At 53.0% G+C, this 25,780-nt stretch overlaps 2 protein-coding genes across 3 annotated transcripts in view; one reads left to right on the top strand and one right to left on the bottom strand.

Moving 5' to 3' along the window:
* Kif5a (kinesin family member 5A) overlaps positions 1–7,903 on the bottom strand; it is a 40,730-nt gene extending 32,827 nt beyond the window's left edge. The window contains exon 1 of the mRNA XM_076554118.1: positions 7,360–7,903. Coding sequence (XP_076410233.1) covers positions 7,360–7,488 — 129 coding nt within the window. The 5' untranslated portion in view covers positions 7,489–7,903. The remainder of the gene's footprint in view (positions 1–7,359) is intronic.
* A 3,637-nt stretch (positions 7,904–11,540) lies between these two features.
* Positions 11,541–25,779, top strand: Dctn2 (dynactin subunit 2). 2 transcript variants are annotated; one of them, XM_006973299.4, is made up of 14 exons: positions 11,541–11,784; positions 12,766–12,834; positions 20,876–20,972; positions 21,100–21,161; positions 21,707–21,805; positions 22,303–22,463; positions 22,563–22,710; positions 23,031–23,096; positions 23,247–23,285; positions 23,447–23,524; positions 23,630–23,701; positions 23,851–23,953; positions 24,037–24,128; positions 25,217–25,779. In XM_006973299.4, exons 1-14 carry the CDS (start codon positions 11,749–11,751, stop codon positions 25,301–25,303), a joined length of 1,209 nt encoding a protein of 402 aa, XP_006973361.1. In that variant the 5' UTR covers positions 11,541–11,748; the 3' UTR covers positions 25,304–25,779. The 2 variants fall into 2 exon arrangements, with proteins under 2 accessions (XP_006973361.1, XP_076410232.1); XM_076554117.1 differs by lacking the exon at positions 11,541–11,784 and adding an exon at positions 12,299–12,407.
* The last annotated feature ends 1 nt before the right edge of the window (position 25,780 follows it).

Below are 25,780 nucleotides of genomic sequence, written 5' to 3'. Positions count from 1 at the left end.
TGAAGTCAGCCCAGGCTACAGAGGGAGACCCCGTCTCCAAGGTGGGGGCGGGGAAGCAATGGGCTGGCTCCCTGGGTGAAGACATGCGCCACACCGCTAACATGAACATCTGAGCTTGGTCCCCGGGCCACACCCAGGAGATGAGAACTGACTCCCGCAAGTGGTCCTCTGACCTCCTGGCTGCTGTGGCATGCAGACACAGACCTACACACACTTTCACACAACTAAAATGTAACTGAAACGTTTTAAAAAAGCTAAAACAAAACAAAAGCAAAAAAAAAAAAACCAACAAAAATAAAAAGCAAAGGAACCAAAGAACAACAATAACAAAAGTAGAAACAGCCGGGTGGTGGTGGCGCGGAGGCAGAGCCAGGAGCCAGGCGGATCTCTGTGAGTTCGAGGCCAGCCTGGTCTCCAAGGCGAGATCCAGGAAAGGTGCAAAGCTACACAGAGAAACCCTGTCTCGAAAAACCAAAAAAAAAAAAAAAAAGTAGAAACAAACATCAAATAGTTATTCTTTTTTTTTTTTTTTTTTTTAGAATGGGTGTTTGGGCACCTCTATGCGCTCTTCTTTGTAACTTTGCCAACAGTTACAATGTATTAGGCTTATAGTTATATAGTTTCCAATGTTACTAAAGAAAAAAAAATCTACCTTAATTCTTTAACTGTAACGCACATCCATGTCTCCCCCACCCAGCGGCCAGAAACAGAAACAAAGCCTGTCTACCTCAGACCAATGACGTTCCTCTTTTCTCCACCAGTGATCTCTGGCCATGCTGCCTTGAGCCAGGCACGCAGCCAAGGGGGTTAAATATAACCCTCCAGCCAGCCTGGCCCCTCCCACCCCCTCACCCCCCACCCCCATCCCTGGGAACACGGGTACCAACACACTCAAATCTACACACACTCCATTCAAAACATTCCCAGCGGTAGGATTACAGAAAGTGCTGGATGGATAAAATGGAGGGCGCTCTCCAAGTGCTGAAGCCAGCCGAGGAGTGCCTGGGATCCCTCTTTCCGGAGTCCAGGCTGGAAGGGAGGATGGGAGGGGCTCTTGGGTCTGTGAGGACAGAAGAGCTAAGAAATGGGTGCATTGACCATTCCTGTGATGAGCCATGACGTATGTTATAGTTTCATGACTTCCTTATTCTTTTATTTGTTTTGTTTTTCGAGACAGGGTTTCTCTGTGTAGCTTTTGGAACCTGTCCTGGAACTCACTCTGTAGACCAGGCTGGCCTCGAACTCACAGAGATCCGCCTGCCTCTGCCTCCCGAGTGCTGGGCTCAAAAGTGTGGGCCACTGCTGCCGGCTGCTTCCTTATTCTTGTCCAGGCCCTCAGCTCCACATCAACTCTAATTTCTAGCTCTGTTTTGTTGTTTTGGGTTTTTGTTTTGTTTTGTTTTGTATGTAGCCCAGTAGCCCCGCCTGGCCTCAAATTGCCAATCTTCCTGAATGAATCTTCTAAGTGCCGAATCCTAAGATTTTTGTCAACTAGCCACGGTGGTCCATGCCTACAATCTCAGTGCTTACACAGCTGAAGCAGGGGGATCACCAAGAATTTGAAGTCAATCTGAGCTACGTATCGTTTTCGTTTGCATGCTGTGGGGCTTTGTTTTTGTTTTTTGTTTTGTTTTGAGCAGGGTTCCACCATGGAGCTCTGCCTGTCCCTGCTCCCTGAACGCACCCCCCTACCCTGTAGTGTGTAATAAAGGACAGTCATCGGGAAGTAAGGAAGTAAGCCCAGAGCTGGTCAAAGCCCCCTGTCTGTTCTGACAGGACCTTGCTAGGTAGCCCAGGCTAGTCCTCCTTCCGGCCTCCAGTCTTCCAAGCGCTGTAACGAGAACCATGGCAACCATGCTCCTGCTGGAAAACCATTCCTGACGTCCACTGCTGCCTCCGCCCCGGCCTCTCCTTAAGTTGCATATCACCACCCCGACGCCAAACAGAAGTCTCTGGAGCACAAGCTACTTTTTATGTTTGTTGAATAAACAGATACTGATGAGAAATAGATACCAGTGGTTTGGATGAATCCACCCATGAGAGGGCAGAGTGCTTAGCGCTTCAAATTTCACTGTGCAGAGACAAAAATGCATCAAGATAACATCTTTGATTTGTTTTTATTTTATGTGTATGAGTGTTTACATGTGTGTATGTATGTATGTATGTATGGATGTATGTGTACCTCGTGCACGCCCAGTGCGTGCAGAGACCAGAAGAGGGCAGCTGATTCCCCGGAACGGGAGCTAGTGCTCTTCATCTCTGAGCCATCTCCCCAGCAATCCCCTTCCCCGCTTGTTTTTTTTAGACACGGTCTCTCTGTGGAGTCCAAGCTGGCCTCAAACTTTCAATCCTCCTGTCTCCTGCCTGTGCTAGGACTCACAGGGTGTGTACCACGGGGTGTGTTCGGCTAACTTTTAACTGTTATCAGGAGTTTATTTGGGGCACAGGGGTACACACCTGCAATACCACTCAAGAGGCTAATGCATGAAGTTGGGACTTGAACCACCCTGGTTTAACTACACAGTGAGTTAAAAGGCCGGCCAGGGACACACAGTACAAAGCTGTTTCAAAAAATAAGGAACAGGGGCTGGTGGGACGGCTCAGCGGATCAAGGCGTCTGCGGCCAGGCCTGAGTTCCATGTGCAGGACTCACCTGGTGGAAGGAAAGAGCCGCAGATGTCCTCTGACCTGCGCTGGTGTGCTCTGGCATGTGTGCCCCGCCCCGCGAGTAAGTCAGCGTGATTTTAAAATAAGATAGGAACAGAGGCTGGGGAGTGACTCAGGAAGGTCACTTGCTGTGCAGTGACCTGAGTTCATGGCTCTGGCACCCACAGAAAACCTGGGCGTGGCCGTGTGTGTGTGTGTGTGTGTGTGTGTGTGTGTGTGTGTGTGTGCCTGTGCCCTTGGTAATCAGAGACAGGTGGATCCCCCGGCATCACTGGCCACCAGCCTAGCCTTGATGGTAGGCTTTAGGTTCAGGAAGAGACTGTCTCAAGGGAATAGGTGGCCTGCAACAGAGGAAGACACAGCTGTCCTCCTTTGGCCTCTGTGTGTGGACAAATGTGCAAGCTCGCTCACTCACACACATATTTGTACATACACATACATATACTACATATACTCCCACTCCCCAAATAAAAATTTAAAAATAATGGATATGATGATCCTAGGAGGTATTATTTGATAATCCTAGGAGTTATTATTATTATTATTATGGTTTTTTTCGAGATGGGGTTTCCCTGTGTAGTTTTGGAGCCTGTCCTGGATCTCACTCTGTAGACCAGGCTGTCATCAAACTCACAGAGATCCACCTGCCTCTGCCTCCGAGTGCTGGGATCAATGTCATGCGCCACCACTGCCACCCGTACCCAAAGTGGACAAGGAACTGCAAACGTCATCCCCACGTCGGATCCTCCGCATGGCTCCGCCTTTACTGCCTCCGGCTCTCCCGGTCTGTATTTCTCAAAGTGTTTCCAAGTAGACCTGGAGCCTTCCCTCACCCCCTTGTCCAACCTCAACCCCATTTCAGAAGCGCTTCTCCCCCGAATCCTTTCAGAGCGCCTTTTCCCCCTCTCCTCCTCCAGGTAACTGCACACTCGGCTCACAGCAAAGCCTCCGACGCCAAATACCCACTCCGTTAGAAATACCCCTGCGGAAGTCTCTCCACCTCTGAGCTGCTCTCTCCCAGCCCTGCAGGCTCCTCCTAGCCTTCCCCAGGGCTTTTCTCCCTGCAAAGTCCCACAGCCAGGGCTCCATGCTGTCTCGGAACCCACTCTGAGCCTGCCTTCATCAGCCGGCCCAGGAGAGGTCCCAGCACCTCGCTATGGATTCCCATCACATGTGCTATTTGATGCTCATGGGGAGCACAAGATTAGGGCTTCCAAGACCTGTTCAGTCGTCAAGAAAGCATCTGGTAGAACCCAAACTTGAAGCCCTATTCTGTAGTGACACCCCTGGGTATTGTTGCCATGGCAATGCTTGAGAGAGACACTAGCCACGGTGAACATTGCCTCAGCTCTCCATTTTCCTTCATGACCCTCCCCTCACAGCTAAAGAGATCCTTGCTTTCCCTTCAGAGACCACAGGACCCTCAAAGTCATGATGGTGGTACCTGCCTGCAATCTCAGCGCTCAGGAGGCTGAGACAGGATGGAGAGCCTGAGTCCAGCCTGGAATATACCTAGAGTCTCAGGCCATCCTGAGACACATAGGAAGGCCTGTCGCAAAACCAAAACCAAACCAGAACCGGGTCAGGGAGATGATTCAGTGGGTGACGGTGCTGCCAGGACTGGTGTTAGTTCAACCCCCAGGAATGACGGAGGGGGGGGGGGGGGACACAGGACGGGACGGGACACCGACATGTGTTGTGGTATAATCACAGCCACCACCACATCACAGGCACAAAATAAATAATGTCATTTAAAAAAAATACAAACAAGCCACACGCCTTTAATCCCAGCACTCCGGAGGCAGAGGCAGGCGGGTCTCTGAGTTTGAGGGCAGCCTGGTCTACAGAGTGAGATCCAGGAGAGTCAAGGCTACAAAGAGAAACCCTGTCTCAAAAAACAAAACAAACAAACAGAACACAGAATTCACCTAACTTTTGGGAGGCCAGAGGAAAGAAGCTTTGGACAGTTGAAAAGGAGAGAGAGAGAGATTTTGATTGAAACTGATTGATCCCTTGCCGTCACCCTCTCCCCTCCCCCCACATCTGGCAGTGGCCCAGGCTGGAACAAAGACCAGAAAAGCCAGAGAGACACCTAAATGAGTTCAGGTGAAAAAAAAAAAAAGTCAGACTGGATTCTAAGTGTGAAGAGAGCAAAACAAGGCAGAAGAGCACAGAGAGGCCGCACCCCAGGCACCCTCCTACTGCGACTCAGGCTGCTGACTCTCGAATCCCACCCTCGAGGTTCCCCAGAGAAGTCACAGAGTCGGGGCAAAGACAAGGCCCAAGGGACTGTCTCCATCTTGCGGCTCTACCGTCCGTCCGCAAGCCGAAGCAGCCCAGGGACAGAAGGGCCCCGGAAGCCCAGGGCAAGCAAGCCCAGGGCAAGCTGGAGTGCTGAGAGGAGAAGGGAGACCGCACAGGAGCGGGCAGAGGCCGCTGGCTTCGGGAGTGATCCTCTCACAGCCAACCCGGCTTGCCTTCCCTCACCTTCCCAGACACTCCGAAGTGGCTTCTTCCACTGATCTCCGGGCTGCTCCCCACACCCTGGCTCCCAAAGAGAGCTAGGGGAGAAAATAAGGGGCGGGAGTTGCCATTGCCTGACTGGAACCTCCAAGGGCCTCCTCGGAATCCTCTCCCCGATAAACCATCCTTCGGCAGGGTGAAGAACTCAAGTCCAGAAGGCCAGCAGCTCTTGGTAGGCTGCCTCAGACAAAATGCCCCCCCCCCCCCGTGAGAACGTAGGTCTTGAGTAAGAGGCTAGCGGGAGGGCTTGGACAAGGGGGGGTTCAGAATGAGACAAAGGTGCAGCCCCACCAGCATCAGCAGGCCAGCGAGGAGGCCAGCTGCAGAGCTGAGCTAGAATCTGCATTACCAGGGGACCACGGACTTCTTTTCGCCTGACTCTCTCCCCATTCCCGGTGTCTTTCCTGTTTCGCTGGACTACGTGGACAGATGATCTCCTCAACCCTTCCTCCCGACAGCACAGGCCAGGACCCCACCCTACACACCAAGATGGCCCACAGTACCTAAGGAGTCCATCTTTGTATAATGGATAAACCCGCAACAATGAAGTCAGCTTTCAAGTCGATGCCCTTAGTGCATTTGCTTCCCAGGACCACCCCCTCCTGTCGTTCAGTCTTTACAACTTAAAGGGGCCTCAGAGTGCAAAGCCCCCCCCCCCAAAGCCTGCTGGCCAGGTTACTCAGAGAGAGAGATCCCCAGAGTTGATCAGGGCTTTCTTTTAACCTGGCCACATTGACCAAACAAAGCCTAGGTCCCTAAGGCAAAACAAACAGAGTGCCCTCCTGCAGCAAAAGTGGCCAGCTGAGCTCACTGTGTGATGACAGGATGACAGGCTAGCGTAGGAGCTTGGGGCCTCCTCAGAAACATGTTTTTCCCGAACTCAGAAGGTCCAGGTGTCTGTCGCCCTTCTGGTTGCGTTACGCCCAGCACCGTGGACTAAGATGCAGAAGAACCACCCTGACCTTGGAGAGTGCCCTCATGGATCCCCCTCCCTTCCCAAACCAGCCCCGGTTTCTTGGCTCAGGACCCTGAAAAACCCTGCAGAGCTCAGCCCCAGAGCCTCTCACCCCACTCACAGCCTGAAGTCCCTTTAGGCCATCACAGACAATGGTCTGGAGCAGAAATTTGGGGAGGCAAAGGTGAAAGGCACAAAGGGAAATCATGAGAGTTTTGGAATCACAGACTTGAGTCCAGTTCTGTAGACTTAGCCATGGGTTCTCAGCATGACCTTGAGAAAGTCACTCAACTTCCTTGGGCCTCAATCTCCTAATCTGTAAAATGGAAATATGAACACTACTTCAGACTAGTTTTGAGAATTCAGCACTAAACACAGACTACCAAGTACACCGTAAGTATTAATGCTCCTGAAGATTTCCACGGAGAAGGGCCGCCATGATGAGGTAGCAGTCAACTACTACATCTTATTGGATCTTCAAGATTGAGACGAACAAGCAAGTATGAATGAGCTCAGGGTTTGGGGAGTCTGAAATTCTCTTGACACTATACCTGGGATAGAAAGGCAGACGGGTCCTTAGGGTTCTAGAGGCTACCTCCTCGATTGGGTGTGGCATCGATGTGTTTCTTTCCCAGAAAACCGTTCATCAGACCTGTACCCTCCCCCGCTCCCCCCCAAGTCCAGGCAGCGACGACTTCAGGTGATGATGAAGGGCTGGTCCTAGAATCCACTCCCAGTCATTCCTCCATGGAGACCCTAGACTTCCCATTTCTGATCTAGCCCACCCACTAATCTCCCCTCCTTTGGTGGAGCTTAGGGTAGAGATGCCAGCCAATAACAAAGGGAAAACGCGCTTTCTCCCGCGGGGGGTGGGGTGGGGGAGAGGGGGGTTGGGAGGGAAAACATTCCCAAAGCAGGGAACTGGCTCTAAGGGGTGGGAACATTCCAAGAGAGTGGCAAAGACAAGTTGGGGCTCCCGATGACGAGGAAGGAGCCCCCTCCCACTCCGCAGAGACTTGGCTGCCGGCCTAGGCAGGCCACACCCAGCCATCCTGATGCAGGGGAGAGAAGGAGGGGCTGCGGCGGATGGAGGGTGAGCAGCCCGGAGCCGCTGCTGCAGAATGGCAGGCGTAAGGGGCTAAGTCTGGAAGGTGAAAAGATGCCGGCATCCCCCCCCCCTCCTCTAATTTCCTCCGGATGCAGGCAGCACTCACCCCAATAATGACGCTGTCGTCCCCTTGGAAAATGGGGATGAACTTGTCCCCCCGCAGAATCTCCGCCTGGTTCAGGGGCCGAAATCGGCAAAGCACCTTGATGCTGCATTCGTTGTTGGTCTCCGCCATGGTGGTCGCCGACGAGGGGCTGGGGGGCAGGTCTTGGGGCTTGCACGGGGTGTAGCGTGGGCTCCGGAGGGAGGGAGCGCTGAGCCGGGGTCGAGGCGGAGGGCAGGCGATCGGTCGCGGGGGCCAAGGAAGCAGCCGGGACGCCCGGGCGAAGGCGCGCTCTGGGTCTCCTGCGGCAGTGGATGCGGGCGACCTGGGCGTCTGGTCCTCTCGGCGCGCTGTGCCTCTCCGCCCCTCGCGCTGCAGCCGCGCTGCGGGCCTGGGCGGGGCGCGCAGGAGCAGCGGGGGCGGGGTTTCCTTCGCAGGGGGTGATCCACGCTGGACAGCGACCACCCAAAGGTGGAGTTTGGCTCACCTGGTTCCTCGGTCCTTAAGGACCGCGGACAACCAGGTCCTCCTCACCCCGTCCCTGCACAACTCCCCCCCGCGGCAGGCGACCCCGTGTGCTCCTTCTCAGACCCCACCTACAGGAACGGATAAGGAGACTAAGGTGGACCTGTGGTCTGCCTGGGGAAGAGCACCAGCAGGCCTTCCACGCCCTTTATTCCAGAGCATCCCCCCCCCCCCAGACCCATTACAGTCCTCTTTCCATATTTAAATCACACCTGTCATCGCCCCATCCCCACCCCCCCAGCCTCTTTCCCGCTGCCCAGATGTACACAGGAGCCAGCCAGGCTTCCCAGGCTTCCTGGGCGTGCGTCTGGGGAAATGGTGTCCAGGTCCCATGCCTTGGCTGGAAGGTCTAGTTTACTCCCTTCCCTTTCTTCACAGAAAGTGCCACCGTCTGGTGATAATCAGGTCCCCAAATAGAGTGAAGCCAAAACTATCTTCTGGGCCATCAGCATCCACAGGCAGATGGAGTCCTCAATGATGCCTTTGAGGTTGGGGCTGGGATACAAACTGGCAGGGGTAGCTTTTGCAAGAGAAAGGGAGTCTAAAAGCCCGAGGGAAGGGTGATCAGGAGAACAAAAGGTGAGAGGTACTGTGTGAGGATCTTCCAGGGCAAGCAGCTACACTTGGGTCTCAGACAGGGCTTAGGTATCTGTGTGTATTTACTGTCCTGCTTCCCTTTGGGTAGACTCCCAACAACCCAGTCCCCTTCTCAGGCCAGTCTTTTCTTCTCCCAGTTTCCTGGTCAGAAAAGAAAAAGAAAAGAAAAGAAAAAGCCAGGCCCAGAGAGCTCTTGTCCTTCCTCCCATCGGGTCAAGCTCCACTGCAGCCCCTGAACAGAAACGTCCAGAGCCGGCCAAATTGATTTTGCTCAATGTCACAGCCTCCGCTCGCCAACCGAGAAGGAGGCTGCGGGACTTGAGGTTTTAGCCAAGAGGAGGAGCGGGGTGATGGGAGAAGGCAGGAGGGTGTGGAGGCCTTTGCTCAGAAATGGGCCAGTGTCTAGGGTCAGTTAGGCACTATGGGGCAGGAGCGAGGCGAGTGGCCTGGACAAACAAACCCTCCCCCGCCAGGAACCACCTGAGCTGGGCCTCCACCATCAGACACTCTGACTCTCAGGGGAACCGAAGAAAAGGAGTCAGAGGCTGCATAGGAGAGTTCGGGATCATGGCGACAGAGGCCGAGGCTTGGGCACAAGCCAGGAACGAGAATGACGGACGATGAGTCCTAACTCAGGAACTCTGCAGTCCCTTGTCTGGCACTATTTCTGAGGGTTGCAGCATCTGGACAGCTCAGGAAATATACCAACATCCAGCCTCTAGAAGCAAAAAAAGTGGCATCCTTAGTGAAATGGTTTTAAAAATGCCAGTCCAGGGGCTGGAGAGATGGCTAAGAGCACTGGCTGTTCTTCCAGAGGTCCTGAGGTCAATTCCCAGCACCCACTTGGTGGCTCACAACCATCTGTAATGAGATCTGCCTGTTTGTGGCCTGCAACCATACATTGTTAATATTCTGATCCTGCCCTTGCCAGGCTCGCTCTCTCTCTCTCTCTCTCTCTCTCTCTCTCTCTCTCTCTCTCTCTCCCCCTTCCCCCTCTCCTCCCTCCCTCCATGTGTGTACGCCTTGACCTCTCTTCCTCTCTTCTTTAAAAAAAAAAGAAAAAAAGGAAAAAGAAAAAAATGTCAGTCCAGCCGGGTGGTGGTGGCACATGCCTTTAATCCCAGCACTCGGGAGTCAGAGGCAGACAAATCTCTGTGAGTTCGAGGCCAGCCTGGGCTACTGAGTGAGTTCCAGGAAAGGCACCAAAGCTATACAGAGAAAGCCTGCCTCGAAAAACCAAAAAGGAGGCTCCCTGGTCAGAGACAAGTTCAGTGAGTACGCATATCCCCCCCCCATAAGTTCTTATATAGCTGCATCAATCTTCAAAGAACTTTCTTTTAATTTTTGAGATGGGGCGGGGGTGGGGTCCTCTCTATGTAGCTCAGGCTAGCCTGAAACTTGGTATGTGTGTAGTCCAGGCTGTTCTTGCATTCCTCCTGCCTCAAGCTCCCAAGCGCTGGGAGTATGTGTGAGCACCACCATGTCTGGCTTGAGAACTTCTTTTTATCCTGGGTATGTCTTTGTATTTCTCTACCAGATAACGATGGCAACAGTACACAGTACACAGTAAGCTTTGTATCTGTTTGTCCGTCCTTCTCCTCCTCTTCGGCTGTTGTCTCGAGACAGGGTTTCTGTGTAGCTCTGGTTGTCTCTGCCTCCCAAGTACTGGGATAAAAGGCAAGCACCACTATGCCCAGCTTCTCTTGTGTTTTAAAAATGGGTCAGTGAGATGCCTGGGCAGGTACAGGGGCTTGCCAACAAACCATGGCCGGAGTTTGATCCCCAGGTCCCTCACGGTGGGAAGAGAAAACAGACAAGTAACAGTTGTCCTCTGACCTCCAATCTCATGTATAGGCACTCAAATGCGCGCGCACACAAATAGATAAATTCAATAAATTAAATTAGGGTTTCTATTATCCTATATTTACTTGGGAAAGTGAAAAGAGCACCTATACTATGTCTATTCTCCAGAAGGGTTTGTTGTTAGTCTGGACACAAAATACTATGTGCAAAGCCCTGAGTTCAATACCCAGCACTGAAAAGTGAGTTCCAGGCCACCCTGGGCTACATTTTGAGACCCTGTGTGAATTCCTTCCTCCTAATTTCTGTGGACTATTGATGAGATGATAACCACCATGGAGTGTTCAGTCAGACTTGGAGCCATCACTTAGATTTCCAAGTTTTGGAAAAAAAAAAAAAAGATCCATAAATAGCATACCCAGATAACATTTGAATTTCAGATTACTATATGTCTATCACAAATATAATAAGATGCATGCTTTTATACTAAAAATTGCTAGTTGTTTACCTGAAATTCACTTTAAAATATTTTTTATTATTATGCATTTTATGTATATGGGGTTTTGCCTGCATCTCTGTCTGTGTACCACGAGTGTGTCTGGTGCCCTCAGAGGTCAGAAGAGAGCACTGGATCACCTGGAACTGGAGCTATAAATGGCTGAGTCACCATCTGGGTGCTGGGAATCAAACCCGGGTCCAGCGAGAGCAGCCAGTGCTCTTCACCGCTGAAAACATCTCTCCAGCTCCTGAAATTAAAATTCAACCCGGAGCCCTCTATTTTGTCCGGCAGCCCTAATCTGAAAAGGCCGCTTAACTTTTCCATTCCTTACATTTCTACTAAATCTTCGAAGTCAGCCTGGTCTACAGAGTGAGATCCCGGACAGGCACCAAAACTACACAGAGAAACCTTGTCTCAAAAAACAAAAAAACAAACAAACAAACAAGAAACCCCAAACCAAAACAAAACAAAAAAAAAAAAACATTTTTACTAAACCTTACTGTTATTCACAACGCGACCGAGCTGTTGTTGATTTCATCTAGCCCCTCCTTCCTAGATGTTCGAACATAGGAATTATGCAACCCCCTTTCACGGACTATTTAAAAAAGAAAGAAAGTAAATTGCATGAAATAGCTCCCTAAGGTGTGTATGTTATTGTCGCTCCCAGCCCCAGCGGGCCAGAACTACAAATCCCACAATGCTAGGCGGCGTCCCCTGGCCATGACCTCATTCTCCGTCGCTCCCACCAATCCCAGCCGCTCCAGGGGTGTGGCGGCCGCCTCGTCCTCGCGACTTCTGCTTGTCGTCCGTCCCCCCCCTCCCGCTTCTGCCGGGCCGCTGCTCCTGTCGCGAGACTTCCCGCTCCTCCGCCGCTCCCTCTACCGCCGCCCGAGCCGGGGACCCGGACCCAGCCTCTTCCCCCCCCCCGCCCAACCCGCTCACCGGCCCCCCAGCCCCGCCTCGCCGCCGCCATGGCGGACCCTAAGTACGCCGACCTCCCCGGCATTGTGAGTACAGGGCCCGGCCCGGCTCCCCAGACCGCGCCCCCGACCTCCCGAGGACCCCCCCACCCCCAGCAGAAGCCAGCCCGCGACCCCTCCCGCTGGCCGCCCCTTCTCCGCCCCGAGGGTTCCCGCCGCTCGCCCATCCACGGCTGCAGCGCCTGCTGGACGGCCGACCCGACCGGGCCGGGCCGGGCCTTTGGACTCGGCGTCTTGGCCCCCCCTTTTCTGGCAGTAGCCGGTTCCTCCGCCCAGAGATCGCCTCCGGGCGCTTGCCACTTGCGCCCGAGTGTGTGTGCCGCCCGTGTCAACCCTGCCCTTGTCGTCCCCCAATGCCCCGATTGCCCGTCCCCCCCTTCCCCCGCGCGCATCCTTCCTCCAGTCCTAGCTAGCTCACTAGGCCACTTGATGGTGGCCTTCGTCTCGCCAGGGAGGGAGGAGGTCACGGTCGCACTGAGCTCCTTGCGGCCCGTGGGGAGCTCTGCCCCTCGGGAGCAGCGGTGCCTGCCCCCCCTGCACGAGCCGGCATTTAACGCTCCGTGCGCGCTGCTGCTCCGTCCGCATTCTCGGGGTCGGGAGGTTGGCGCACAGGACCTGAGTCACTCTCCACCCTTGTAGCCGTGGAAGTGGTTAGTGCAGGGCCTGACTCCAGGGACCTTCAGCTGCTTAGGACAAAATAGTTATACCAAGGGCTGGCCTCTGAGCCATGTCCAGGGTAACATCTCTCTTTTTCACATTGGTCATTTATTTATCATCACCCCAGGTCCCAGTTTGTACCTGAATTTATCCCACTGAGATACGGGAGCTGACATATACTGTGGGCAGGGGGAGCGGAAGACCGACAGAATCCTTGAATCCCAGTCTGCTTTTTGCCTTAGCCTGTTCAAAGGAAACGGGGTGGGGTGGGGTGGGGTGGGGTGGGGTGGGGGCGAGAGGCAAAATCTGGGGTAGTGAGTGAGACTGGGTGGTCACTGCTTCTACCCGCAGGCCAGGAACGAGCCAGATGTTTATGAAACCAGCGACCTACCTGAGGACGATCAAGCAGAGTTCGATGCGGTAAGACAACCGGATGCCTCAGGATCCCTCTGGACTCTGACCTCTCCCCCCGACCCCCTCAGCTAGGGAGAGCAAGCCACAGCAATAAGTGGGTATGCCAACCCCAGCCTGGGTGGTACGCAGGTCTCAGGGCTTTCAGGGGCCTTGCTGCACTGGCAAGCCACCAGTGAACAGTGCCAGGAAGGCAGGTCAAGCCAGTGGGACCACGGTTAGCTAGACTTGCTAGTGAAACCCAAGTCTTAGGTTTTCTAAATACACTTGAGATATCTCAAAACAGTTACATTCTGGGTTAGTGATTAATTAGGCCCCTGGGTTCTAATCCAGGCTTTGAGTTAGGAAGCTTGAACATGAATAAATTGCTTAAGGTTGAAGTAGGGCTTTTTGTTTTATAATACATGTCACTCAGTGCCTTCTCATTAGTATTTGCCAAGCACTGGAATTTGAACTGTCAGTAGACATTAATAAACGAATGACTTGGAGACTTCAGAAAGATAGAGGCCAAGTTAGCCCAAAGTAATTTTGAGGAAAAGCCCAAATCTTATAATCAGCGGCGCGAAGAGACCATAATATGTTAGGTTTGTTCGGTGAGCCCTGAGGAGTTGATGTGGACACGTGTTAAGCAGGAAGGGAATTACTTTGTATCATTTAATAGAATATGTTCATTCTGTTTTGATTTTTGCCCGGTGCAGAGGAAGAGACATATATCCCTCCCCCTAAGGAGCCCTTGACCACTGTGGCAATTGCATGCACACAGGAACTAGAAGAGTTAGGACACATGCAGGTAACATGAGAAGAAACCTGAAGTGCAGGAACAGAAAAGTCAGTATAGTGCTGTGGGGACAAAGGCCCAGCAGTAGCTGGTGTAGATCTTGTTTTCTTATTTCCGAGGAACGCTGAGCTGGCTCACAGTGATGCTGTGAGATTTCAGTGAAGGTGTGGCCAGAAAGCCACGGGGACATTGTTAGCAGGCCCGGTTTGTGTGTCTGTCAGTCCTGTGGCCGTGTCTGTGGGGCTGGTTAGTTCTGGGCAGCGGTGGTGGCTGGCTTACGATGACATGGCTTGGCGTACTCACTTATTTTGTTTTCCCCTGTGGGAACGCTTCCTGCGTTGTGGGATGGCTTGCCTGTCCCTTCTCTCAACAGTGTTCCTCGTGGCTTCTGTGTTTGCTGGCATGCCAGTCCCCCTCTCCCTCCGCCCTCAAGCTTGAGTATCTGGAGATAATGCAGAATGTCATAGCCCAAACACTTAAATGTAAACCTGTCACTCCAAGAGGTATCTTAGTTAACCCTGTCCTCATAGAGTAGCATAGTACATAATGAGGAATTCCTGTCCTGCATCAATCAAAGATGGCTTAAAACCTGCCCATAAAGTATCAAGCCCTTACTGGGCGACATGGCGCACGCCTTTAATCCCAGCACTCGGGAGGCAGAGCCAGGTGGATCTCTGAGTTCGAGGCCAGCCTGGTCTACAGAGGGAGTTCTAGGACAGGCACCAAAACTACACAGAAACCATGTCTCGAAAATAAAAAAAAAGGAAGCCCTGGTCGGGAGATGGTGAATGGAACTCTGTCCCTTTTCCCTTTCACTCACTGTGATGCAAATGGACAGGACCACAGCAACCCTGTTTCCAAACAAACAAATGCACCATCATTTTCTCTTTGGAGGTACAGAGGTAGCTCTTAATAACAAGAAGATGGTCCCCGTTATGTGCATGGTGGAGCCTAAATATGAAGCTCCCGTTGGCCCCTTTTCCTCCCTGGGCCTGAGCAGCCTATTGATGCAGCAGCTAATGGCTGTGGAGGGAGGACACCCAGAGAGCTGGTTTCCAGCAGCGCATCACCCAGGAAGCTGGGTGGTCAACACCGGTGATGTGAAGCTGCTCTCCTCACCGTGGCTCAGCTGACTTGGTGGAGGAGTGTATGTGGAGACCGTCAGCAGCTCTTCAGGAGCCCGGAGAGCTGTCCTGATGTCAGCTAATGTCTCTGCCCCCCTTCATGTCCCCGTGGGCCTTAGGAGGGCGGCTTTCGGGAAGTGAGCTGCATAATGGCTCTGCTGCCGCTCATAACCCTGACCTAGATGTGCACCCCAGGAGCACTGCAGCTATGGGCCTCACCCCCCTAGAACTGGGACTGTGGGGCCTGCGTGCTGACCGGGGGCCGTCCACTTCATCTCCTGGGGCTGAGCCTGAGGTCTTCTGCTGGAATCTCCAGACTGTTTTCAACTTTAATTCTATTTATTTTTAAATTAAGTCATACATGCATGGAAGAAAAAAAAAAACATTTAAGGCTGTGTAGTAAGAAAGTCTCCACCACTGCCTGCCACTCAGTTCTCTTCTCTGGGGACAACCAGTATGGCCAAGTTGTAAATAATTTGGGAGATCTGCAAATGTTAATTTATTTTTTATTTTATTTTTGAGACAAGGTATCTTATTTCACCTGTCTGGCCTAGAACTCCCTATGTAGACCAGGCTGGCCTGGAATTCAGAGATCCACCTGTCTTTTTCTCTGCTTCCCAAGTGCTGGAATTAAAGGCATTCGCCACCATGCCTTTAATTCCAGGTGTTCCTTTAAAGAATTTCATGTAGAATGGCCTTTATCGGATTTCTCTACCGCCAGGGGGAAAAGTTACTGTGGAAGGAAATAATATTCTTCAGACCTTGATTGCTAGTTTAACTTAAAGTATTATGATTCCCATAGTGGGAAAGGTGGGGCAGGAAAGAAGTAGGAGATTTGGTTTGTTTGTTTTTTTTCCAGATGATCGCAATTTTTCTTATATTCCTTTAGAACAATTTTAGCAGGATGTAAACTACTTCACCAGGAATGGACAGGAAAACAGCGGCCCTTCCCTTCACAGTATGGGAAAATATGCATTTCAGCCACTCCTGGGTTGGTTAAAACAATGTTTGGAAAGCTATTTCCCAAATGGAATGCCCTCCCCTGGGCCACAGCCTGCCTTGGGTCAGTAAAGCATTCTGCTCATGGCTTAAGCAGAGAAAATTAAGAAAGCCTCAGTAGAAGAGGACCCAGCTTTCCCTGTGTCGTAGAACTGACTACTCCCAGTGCCGCGCGAAGGAAGATTTCCTGGGTCTAGTGGGTGGGGCCCCGGCTGGCGGAGGTTTGGAGTGTCATAGAATGTGCTTGATGTGATCACTGACTGTTGGCGCACTTGAACTTACCCGAGTTTCTCCTAACGCTCCCTCCCTCCTCACCACCACCCTGCCTGGACGCTAGTTTGCACAAGTAAGGCCTCAACGCTCCTCTCTGCATGCTGTGTCCGTCTGTCCGTCCGTCTGTCCTCCTGCATGCCGTGCTCCGTGCTCGGCCACTTGGCCATCTTTGTAGCTAATTGTTTCAAATTCCAATGAGTCCCGTTTGGGCCTTGGCGGCCTCCTGTTTAAAGATCACTCATCAAAGTAGAATCGCAGCTGTGGTGCACGAATCACTATGAATCATCTTTGTCTCTTCGCCTTGTGAGGTCTGCAGAATAAAACTGAATGAAGGAGGGAATAGAAACATGGAGGCCTTTAGACGGGACGGGGTAGACTTGGAAGGGTTGCAAGAAAGAGGTTTATGAACTGGCCTTCAGCCATTCTCCATAGAGGTGGAGGACAGAGGGGAAGGGCAAACCCCATTTCCTAGTTGTTGGTGGGTAACTGGAAGAGAAAGCACTCATTTGAATATTCTCCTGTGCTAAGCCTTGGAGAAAAGCAGGGTGGAAGGTGGTGTATGCAATTTTAGGATGATAATTTGGGTTATCTGCGTTTTCTGAGCCTTTCTGTTTCTGTATTCCTCTTTTAGAAGTGGATGGGTGGTCAGCATCATGTTGGCCCATCCTGGACAGTTTTATTCTACAGCTCTCTCGGTGTTCCTTGTCACCATGGGTCCGAAGTCCCCCTGGCTGAAGTATTGGCGTAGATCCCAAGAGGTGGCCCCTTTCCTGTCTGATTGAGAACCTCAGGTCTTGTTCTCTGAGGCACAGCCACTTAGCTAAACAACCATTAATGAGGAAGTGGGGGTCAGGGACCAGGTCAGCTGGTACCCAGGGCCAGAGCACTTAGAATTTTCTAATTTTCTGTGGTGTATTTCTGTGGTAACTGGTACTACTCCATATTATAGGAGTTAATGCCCTAAACATCATCCCTCAACCTTCTCATAGCATAGATTGATAATACTGTCTGTACCATTATTCATCCTTGTTTTGTTCTTTGTTTGGTTTGGTTTTTGTTCTTCTCCATTATGCCCTTCCCTCTTGGTTTGAACTCAATTTCACGGCCAATGGTCTCCCCCCGTCCTTGAGTTTCTCCCATGCTGCTTTGAGCTTGGTGAGACCAAATCAGAGACAGGTGTAATACCCATTGCTTCTCTTGTGTTTGCACATGTCACCTATGGATGACATCTTAGGGCCTCGAGTCACTTCAAACATGGGCTAAAAGAGAGGCTGAAATGAAAGAGGAGCGTGGTTGGGTTGGATTCTGGGTTTGTCCCGTGTATCTGGATGAACTGTTAGGAAGGAGGCACACGCTGTCCTTGACCCTGAGTTTTCTATACTTACAATGGCGGTCAGCCTCCACCTGTCAGCCCACCCATCAACAGAGCTAGAAGGGGAGAGCACACACGCCGTTAGAGTTTCCCTTCTGGCAGGACAGAGCCCACCAGTCATGCTTGGAAACAGGGCCTTGTCTCTGTGGCCTGGGTAAAGTAAGACTTCTTTGAAGTGCATTCCTCCTTCTCCATGTCCAGCTCTGTGAGTCTTGTGGTCAGGGCTGGTGGCTGTGGATCTCGGGATCCTCTGGGCTCTTGTGCTATCGAATAGTGGCAGAGTCCCCCTGTGACAGAGCTGTCACAGAATGAGTACCAGTCAGTCACCTAGAGAAAGCAGGCTCCAACCCTGTAAACTAGTGAGGGAGACCCCCCCTTGGGAATTAATGGGCCCTCAGTCAGTGACAGGCCCTCAGCATCTCCACATCCTCTGCTTCACACCCTGCCATTTCTGCAGCCTCCCTGCCACTTGGGCCTCCTCTTCCTGCACTTTTCCTGCTCTGCACCAGCTTGTGACATCTAACTCCTCATGCCCCAACACTCCTCCATGACCACTGCTGAATGGCTAAGCCTCATGACATCTTCACCACCAGAGAGGAAAGGGTCTCATGGTCTTCTTTCTCTTGGGGCATATTCCGACCTCAGCTAAAATTCTTGGCCCCCAAATTTTGCTAGGCACCCCTGGGGCCCTGTGGTGCAGTGTTTGAAGACTGTCATGTAGTGCATGTGACAATTGCTAATAACAATTTTGTCTTTTTTTTTTCCCTCCCTCATCCCTATTCCCCCACACCTTTTCCTTTTTAACTCTTGATTTTCTCACCTCTGGGGAACCCACAAGGAGCTGGTAAGAAGCCCTACCTTTGGTCTGCTTTCTAACGGGGTGTGCTGGGGTGGGCAGTTGTTCTCTGTCCTTCTGTCTCCATTGAATCTTGGGACTTCCTAGTCTGCCCCATTCCCGGCACCCTTTCCTGTCTCGCAAGTCACTGTGGTGGTGTGGCAGATCTTTGAGATACTGGTGGACTAGGTGCTATCTGAAGACCAGCATGTGCAGCCATCCTGACCCTGCTGGGGCCACTGCTCCAGATGTTGAGATGTTGAGAAGATGCAGCATTGGGTAGCCCTCCTGCCCAGGCCTTGCTTCTGCAGCAGAACATCGCTCAGAACCACTGAAACTTTCCTCCTTAGTATTGACCCTTGGCTGCTCCCGTCTTCCCCTGCTTAAGAGCAGAAGTCAGAACGTAGGTTCCCCTGCAGAGCATCCATCTGTGAGGGCTGAGTGCATGTGGGCTGTGATTTGACTGTCCTTATTCTCCAGGTTTTGCCTCCCCTACCTTTTTCTTTTTTTCTCTCTTTTCTTTTACCTATATGTGATACCAGAGGTCAGACTCAGGCTTGAGCACGGTAGGTTGGTACTCTGCCATCAGTTACATCAGCCTTCCATTCCTCCCGTTTTTAAATTAAGATGGGGTCTCACTGTGTAGACTAGCCTGACCTGGAAGTCACAGAGATCACCTGACTCTGCCTCCCAGATGCTGGAATTAAGGGCATGTGCCACCACATCTGGCCATCTTTTTTTTAAGAATTTTTTGGTCTGGTTTTGGTTTTTGAGCAGAGTCTTGTTTTGTGACCCTGGCTGGCCTGGAACTCACCCCCCCCTTCCTGAGCCTCCCAAGTACTGGGATTACAGCGTGAGCCACCAGGCCCAGCTTTTCTTTTTACTTTATTAATTCATTTATTTTGAGACAGGGTCTCACTGTGTAGCTCTGGATGTCCTGGAACTCACAGAAATCCACCTGCCTCTGCCTCCTGAGTGCTGGGATTAAAGGTGTGCGCCACCTTTAATCCTGGCATTATTTTTATTTTTTGAGACAGGCTCCTGCTGTACCATTCTCTAGTCTAGCTGGAGTTGGTTATCTTCCTGGGTGCCGGGATCACAAGCACGTGCCTCTGTGCTTGTCTAAAAAGGACATTGCTGCCTTGTTGGCTTTTGTGGAGAGAGGCCGTGTGCTCCCAGGAGTCTGCTTCACGGGAGGGGCCTCCCTTGCTGGAGCTGGTGGCCTCAGACAGTCTGGAGACCAGAGACCACACAGCTGCTCGGCACCCGGGCCTCAGAGGCCAAGAGGGCGGCTGGGGCTCCCAGGTCTCCTCCCCTAGGGCTTGCACGGGGCCCTGAGCCCTCCTGTTTTCCCTTCGCGAGAGACTCCTGAAGAGAAGGGAGAAGGAGCTGCTGCTTCCTTCCCAGTCACCCTTCTCCCGTCCTGTCTTTAAAGCTGCCGCCCACTCGGCTCCTTCTGTGACTCAGAGTGGAGGGAAGGATGGAGCCTCCCTCTGGCTGCTGCCTGCTCTCCTGTCCTGTTTCTCCTCCTCCCTGCCCCCCACATACCCACACACAGGCAGAGCTTCTGTCTGGATGCAGATCGGACTGCCTGGGCAGCTAGCCTCACCCCGGAACAGTTCATTTAAATGAGCACCTAAGATGGTGCTGGAAGAGGGAACGGCTCTCTAAGTACCTCTACTGTGCAGCTCGAGTGGAGAGTCATTGCCTGGGTTCCGGACTGAGGACCGGCCTCGCCTTCCTGCTGTGCAGTAGAGAGGTTTAACGCTAACCAAAAAAGAGCACTGCTGGGCCCCTCCCTCCCTTCGGCACCCTAGTGGCCTCCCCTGGTTGGAGCAGGGAGCTGCATCCTGAGTGCTGTCTTGATGTAATTATTGGGAGCCTCTACCTCAGTTCTGGGGCACTGTTTCCCCTCCGCCAGCCCCTCCCCGAGTGCAGCGGAGAGCTCAGGGACAAGAGCAGACATCTGTGAGAGGGCCGGACTCTCCGTGTCGTGTGGCCCTTCCCTGAGGTGTTCCAGGGAAGCAGCAGCTCATGTGCGTTACCTGCAAGGTGTCCCTTAGAAACCCGCCGAGCCTTGCTGCTGCGCCCTGAGCTGTCCGACCCTACGGGAACCAGGAACCAGGCTTCTAGGCACACTCTCTGCCAACCTCCTTTTACATCTGAGAGCTGGCGCTTACCTTCAGCAAGACTGAAGCCTGCTCTTTACACTCAGATTATCGGCCTCGCTGGAGGCCTTCCTTCCTCCCTTCCAGCAAGGATGGGGAGTCAGCTTGCTGTGGACTTGCTCAGCCAGGGAAGGAGACTTGTGTCTGGGGGGAGGCAGTTAAGAGAGGTCAGGACGGTGTCTCTCCCTGAGTGCATGGTGTGTGCCAGGCACCGGGAGGCTGAGAGAGGGAGGTGTCTGCGCAGAGGGGTGAGGGTCACGCTGCCTCTTTCCCAGCTCAACCAGGGCGTTAATATTTATACTGCCGAGGGGCCAGCTTCACCAGGAAGCTTCTCTTCCTGGCCTGAGCCTGTGTGGGCAGCCTGGAATGGAACCACTCGTACCTCCCCTTGGAATATAGGGCCCAGTGCCTTAGTAGCTTGGGGGTTTATGTGATTTTACGGGACAGTGAAATGTTAGGGTGGGAATGGGGCTGCCCTGACCTAGGCTCCTGTTCCCTCAGGAGGAGCTGACCAGCACGAGTGTGGAGCACATCATTGTCAACCCCAACGCTGCCTATGACAAGTTCAAGGACAAGAGAGTGGGAACAAAGGGACTCGGTAAGGTTGGGCTGCGGTGGGTGGGAGTACTGGAGAACAGCACCAGGGTTTCCTGTCCTGGCACTCGGTGGTGTGACTGCAGGGAGCCTAGGCCAGGCCACTCAGTCTCGCCTTCTTTTCTTGGCAGATTTCTCAGATCGCATTGGAAAAACCAAGAGGACGGGATATGAGTCTGGAGACTATGAGATGGTTTGTGTGTGGATGGGCGGGTGGTGAGCTCACAGCAGGCATGCAGCTGGGGAGTGAGGGGTGTTCGGTTTTGTTTTTTACGGTTTATTTATTTTTATTTTGTATGCGTGAGTGTTGGCCTGCATGTACGTATGTGCACCATGCGTGTGCCTGATGTCTGGAGAGACCAGAAGAGAATATCAGATCCCTTAGGAAGAGGGTTACAGACGGTTGTGAGCCACATGTGGGTGCTGGGGACTGAACTCAGGCCTCCTGTGAGAGCGGCCAGTGCTCCCAGTGCTGAGCTTGGGGAGATAGTCTTGTTCTGGGTTCATCTGGTTGATTTCCTGAGGAGCCAGGCAGGATACAGTTGGGGGTTTCTGCCCCCGCTGCTGCCCCGGAGTCTCCAGGCCTCTGGCTGTCTCCTTCTCTTCTGTCCTAGGGCGCTGAGGATTCAGGAGATGGAGAGATTCCTACGACTTAGGTCCGAGATTTGGACAAATTCTCGAGGCTCCCTGTCATGGGAGCTGTGACACCTTCTGTGCTCTCTCTCTCTCTCTCTGTAGCTTGGAGAGGGTCTGGGGGTGAAGGAGACGCCTCAGCAGAAGTACCAGCGACTGCTGCACGAAGTGCAGGAGCTGACGACGGAGGTGGAGAGGATCAAGGTAACTACCGGCCTCTCTGCCAGCTCTGCCCTCAGAGTGTGGGGCTGCAAGTCTGTGTTTAGTGCTGTTGAATCAGTCTGCTGGGGGCAGAAGACATGGCTCAGCGGTTAGAGCACTGGCTGCTCTCCCAGAGGACCTGGGTTTGATTCCCAGCACCCACATGGCAGCTGCTAACTATGTGTGGGTCCAGTTCCAGAGGTTCCAGCACCCTCACGTAGACACATGCAGGGAAACCACCAGTGCACAGAACATTTAAAGCAGTTTTCCTAGTCTGCTGTTGTAGACTCCGTCCTGGGGATGTGCGGGGATCGGAGAGACTGAGCACAGGCTGCTCCTCAGAGGACCCAGGCTCTGTTCGAAGCCCCCACCGGGTCCTCACAGCATCTGTAACTACACAGACACACACACAGTCACAACACTGGCCATGCGTTCCTTGAGGGCGTGCTCTTCTCTGGCTGCATTCCCGCCACCCTCACTGCCCACCTCTTGTCCGTCAGACCACAGTGAAGGAGGCAGCCACCGAGGAGAAGCTGACCCCCGTGGTTCTGGCCAAGCAGCTGGCTGCCCTTAAGCAGCAGCTGGTCGCCTCCCACCTGGAGAAGCTGCTGGGACCCGATGCTGCCATCAACCTCACTGACCCGGACGGAGCCCTGGCTAAGTGAGTGCCCTCCTCGGGGACAGCAGCGCCAAGTCGGGCGGCAGCCTCTCCGTCCTGTGTCCTCACCCCAGCTCATGCTGCTTTGTTCTCGCGACCCAGGCGTCTACTGCTGCAGCTGGAAGCAACCAGGAGCAGCAAGGGGGCTCCAGGGGGAAGGACCACAGGCGGGGCCCCCCCAGAGAGCAGCCTCGTCACCTACGAGCTCCACTCGCGGCCTGAGCAGGACAAGTTCTCACAAGCTGCCAAAGTGAGTGTCCTTTCGGAGGATCAGGCCTGGGGACGGGTGCTGCTGGGAAGGCCTTGACTCCCCTGGGGTCTCGCTGTCCTCGTCTCCCTTGCATGTCTGTTTTTTGAGGCAGGGTTTCCTGTAGTCTAAGCTAGTTTGGACTCAAGATGTAGCTTAGGCTGGCTCTGAACTCCAGATCCTCCTGCCTCGACCTCCCAAGTGCTCCATCTAATTGGAATTTAAACTTAAGATGTGGCTAGGGATGTGTTCCAGGAAAAGAGTCCCTCGTAACGGGAGAGCGGGGGTGGGGGTGGCAAACCTCACCTCCTCCTGCCCTGTAGGTTGCAGAACTTGAGAAGCGCCTGACGGAGCTGGAGGCCACTGTCCGCTGTGACCAGGATGCTCAGGTCAGGGCTCGCCTGTGCTCAGCCACACCCTGAGCTCTCAGGTCCAGTGCTCCCCAGCATCTGGGCGGGGTGGGTTAGTGGGTGCCAGGTGGTCAATCCTGTGGAGGTACGAAGACCACTGATTTCTCTCCTTCATCCGTTTCCCATCAGAATCCCCTTTCTGCAGGTCTGCAGGGAGCCTGTCTCATGGTGAGTGTGAAAGGGAGGTTAGCTAGGGAGTGGGTTTCATGTGGCAGTTACTTTGGGTAGAGTGGGACATCATTAACTCCAGGGCAATGTAAACGACCTCTTTCTAGTCTGGTTCTTTGCTGGTGACACTTGTCCAAACCCTTCCTTCCCCCACACTCTAGGAAACTGTAGAACTGTTGCAGGCCAAGGTGAGCGCCCTGGACCTCGCAGTTCTGGACCAAGTAGAGGCCCGGCTGCAGGTACTAAGCGGAGTGGGTACTAAGCGGAGTGCCTCTCGGGTCCTGAGTGGCCTGGGACTTGGGAAGCCCTGGGTGCCCTCTCACCCTTAACACCTTTGCTTTCAGAGTGTCCTGGGAAAGGTGAATGAGATCGCCAAGCACAAGGCCTCTGTGGAGGACGCAGACACGCAGAGCAAGGTCAGGAAGAGCCTCCCATCTCTGCCCCTGTGCTCCCCCGGGATCCTCTGAGTGCAGAGGCTGAGGTTCGGGTCTTCTGGGTGTGAGAGAAAGGCAGGGCGCTGGTCTGCAGCCTGAGCCGTCCTTCCTGGGCCGACATGTTCTTTCAGGTGCATCAGCTTTATGAAACCATACAGCGCTGGAGCCCCATCGCCTCTACCCTTCCCGAGCTGGTGCAGAGACTCGTCACCATCAAGCAGCTCCATGAGCAAGGTGTGAGGCTGGTCCCTAGGCGTGGGGCCTGTTGTCCGCGTCCCCGTGGATCTGCTTTCAGCCCTGCCTCTCCTCTTTTGTAGCTATGCAGTTTGGTCAGCTCCTGACACACCTGGACACCACGCAGCAGATGATCGCCGCCTCCCTTAAGGACAACACCGCTCTCCTGAGCCAGGTGCGTCAGTCTTCTGCTCCCGTCGCCACTGTCCCGTCGCAGACCCCAGAGGTCCTCCAGCCCTCCCTCGCAGGGTTTTGTCTAGGGCTGTGACTGTCATTCTGTGTTCATAGTTGTAGGACCTTTGTGCCCAATCTAACCTTTCTCTCTGACCTTGGGCTTTGTGGCAGAAGGTGGGGGGATGTCAGACCGAGTCTCATTCTGGCTGGCCTGAAACTTGTTTTGTAGACCAGGCTGGCCCCAGAGTTGTGGCAGTCCTCCTTCACCTTCTTCCCAAGTGCTGGGGTCACAGAAATGCGCCACGTGCTTGACTGTGAAAGCCTTTAATCCCAATACTTCCAAGGCAGATGCAGCCATTTCTTGAGTTCAGACTGGTCACCATAGTGAGTTCCAGGCCAGTCACAGTTACATGAAACCTAGTCTCAGAATAAATGAAATAAATGGAGAAAAGAAAAAGCCAGGTGCACACCTTTAATCCTAGTACTCAGGAGGCAGGGGAAGAGGGTCTTTGAGTTTGAGGCTAGCCTGGGCTACATAGCTAGTTCCAGGACTGTAAGGGCTATGTAGAGAGAGACCCTGTATCAAACAAAATAAATAAAGTATTTTGTAATTTTTCTTGTAGCTTCCTAAAATTCTGAACTGTGAAAACTTGATTCCATCAGTTTTCCTTGTCGATTACCCTTCCATAGTCAGCAGTTCTGAAGGCAGGTGAATAGGAGTTCTTGGTCACGCAGACCCTGACCTAAGTCCATAGTACTCCGAGGAGTGTGTGGAAACTGCTGCTACAAACGTTCCCTCCACCCATCCACCCACCCACCCTCTCAAAGCCAGCGCCAAAGCTGTGGCTCCATTTGTTTCTTTTATTGTGACCCGCAACTCGCTCTGTCGACCAGGCTGGCCTCGAACTCAAGAAATCCTCCTGCCTCTGCTTCCCAAGTGCTGGGCTTATAAACATGGGCCACCGGGCCAGGTCTGTGCTTGCTAGGCAAGCCCTCTACCAACTGAGATCTGTCTTAGCTGCTGTTTCTTTTTCCTTTAAAGAGAATTTCTTCTGGGCCTCTTCATCTCCACTGTCTTCCCCTTTGCAGGTGCAGACAACTATGCGTGAGAACTTGGCCACGGTTGAGGGGAATTTTGCCAGCATTGATGAGCGGATGAGGAGGCTGGGGAAGTGAGCGTGTGGAGAGCTGAGAACAGGGTAACCCGTGCCCGAGCTCTGTGAGAGGCTTCCACGGGGCTTCCCCTTCACCATAACTCCCAGCCCCATCCCACTTGACCAAGGGAGGGGTCTTGCATGTGGGGTGTAGACCCCTCCCCTGACGACTCGAGTGGTAGCTGGGGCTGTTAGATGGGAGGCTGTCCTCAGGCCCAGCCACAGGCCAGCTCCTGTCCCATGACTGCTTTGCCTGGTGTGAGGGAGGACCGGATCCTGTCCTCTAACAGCTTCTGTGGCCCACTAGGATACTGTACAACTGTTTCTGACCATTAAATGCTGTTGTACTGTGTAGCCTCTGCTGTTTCCTGGGTTTCAAAGAGGAAGCACTGAGACAGACATGCAGAGCATAACAGTCCAAGCCACACTATGATGAGACTATTTCAGTTGTAATCTGTTCTTACCAAAGAACTAAATAAAAATGATACAGAGCCAGAAC

The sequence above is a fragment of the Peromyscus maniculatus genome, chromosome 18 (assembly GCF_049852395.1).
Source record: "Peromyscus maniculatus bairdii isolate BWxNUB_F1_BW_parent chromosome 18, HU_Pman_BW_mat_3.1, whole genome shotgun sequence".
NCBI lineage: Eukaryota > Metazoa > Chordata > Mammalia > Rodentia > Cricetidae > Peromyscus > Peromyscus maniculatus.
The sequence above is the reverse complement of the archived record's forward strand: the minus strand, read 5'-3'. Positions and strand labels throughout refer to the sequence as shown.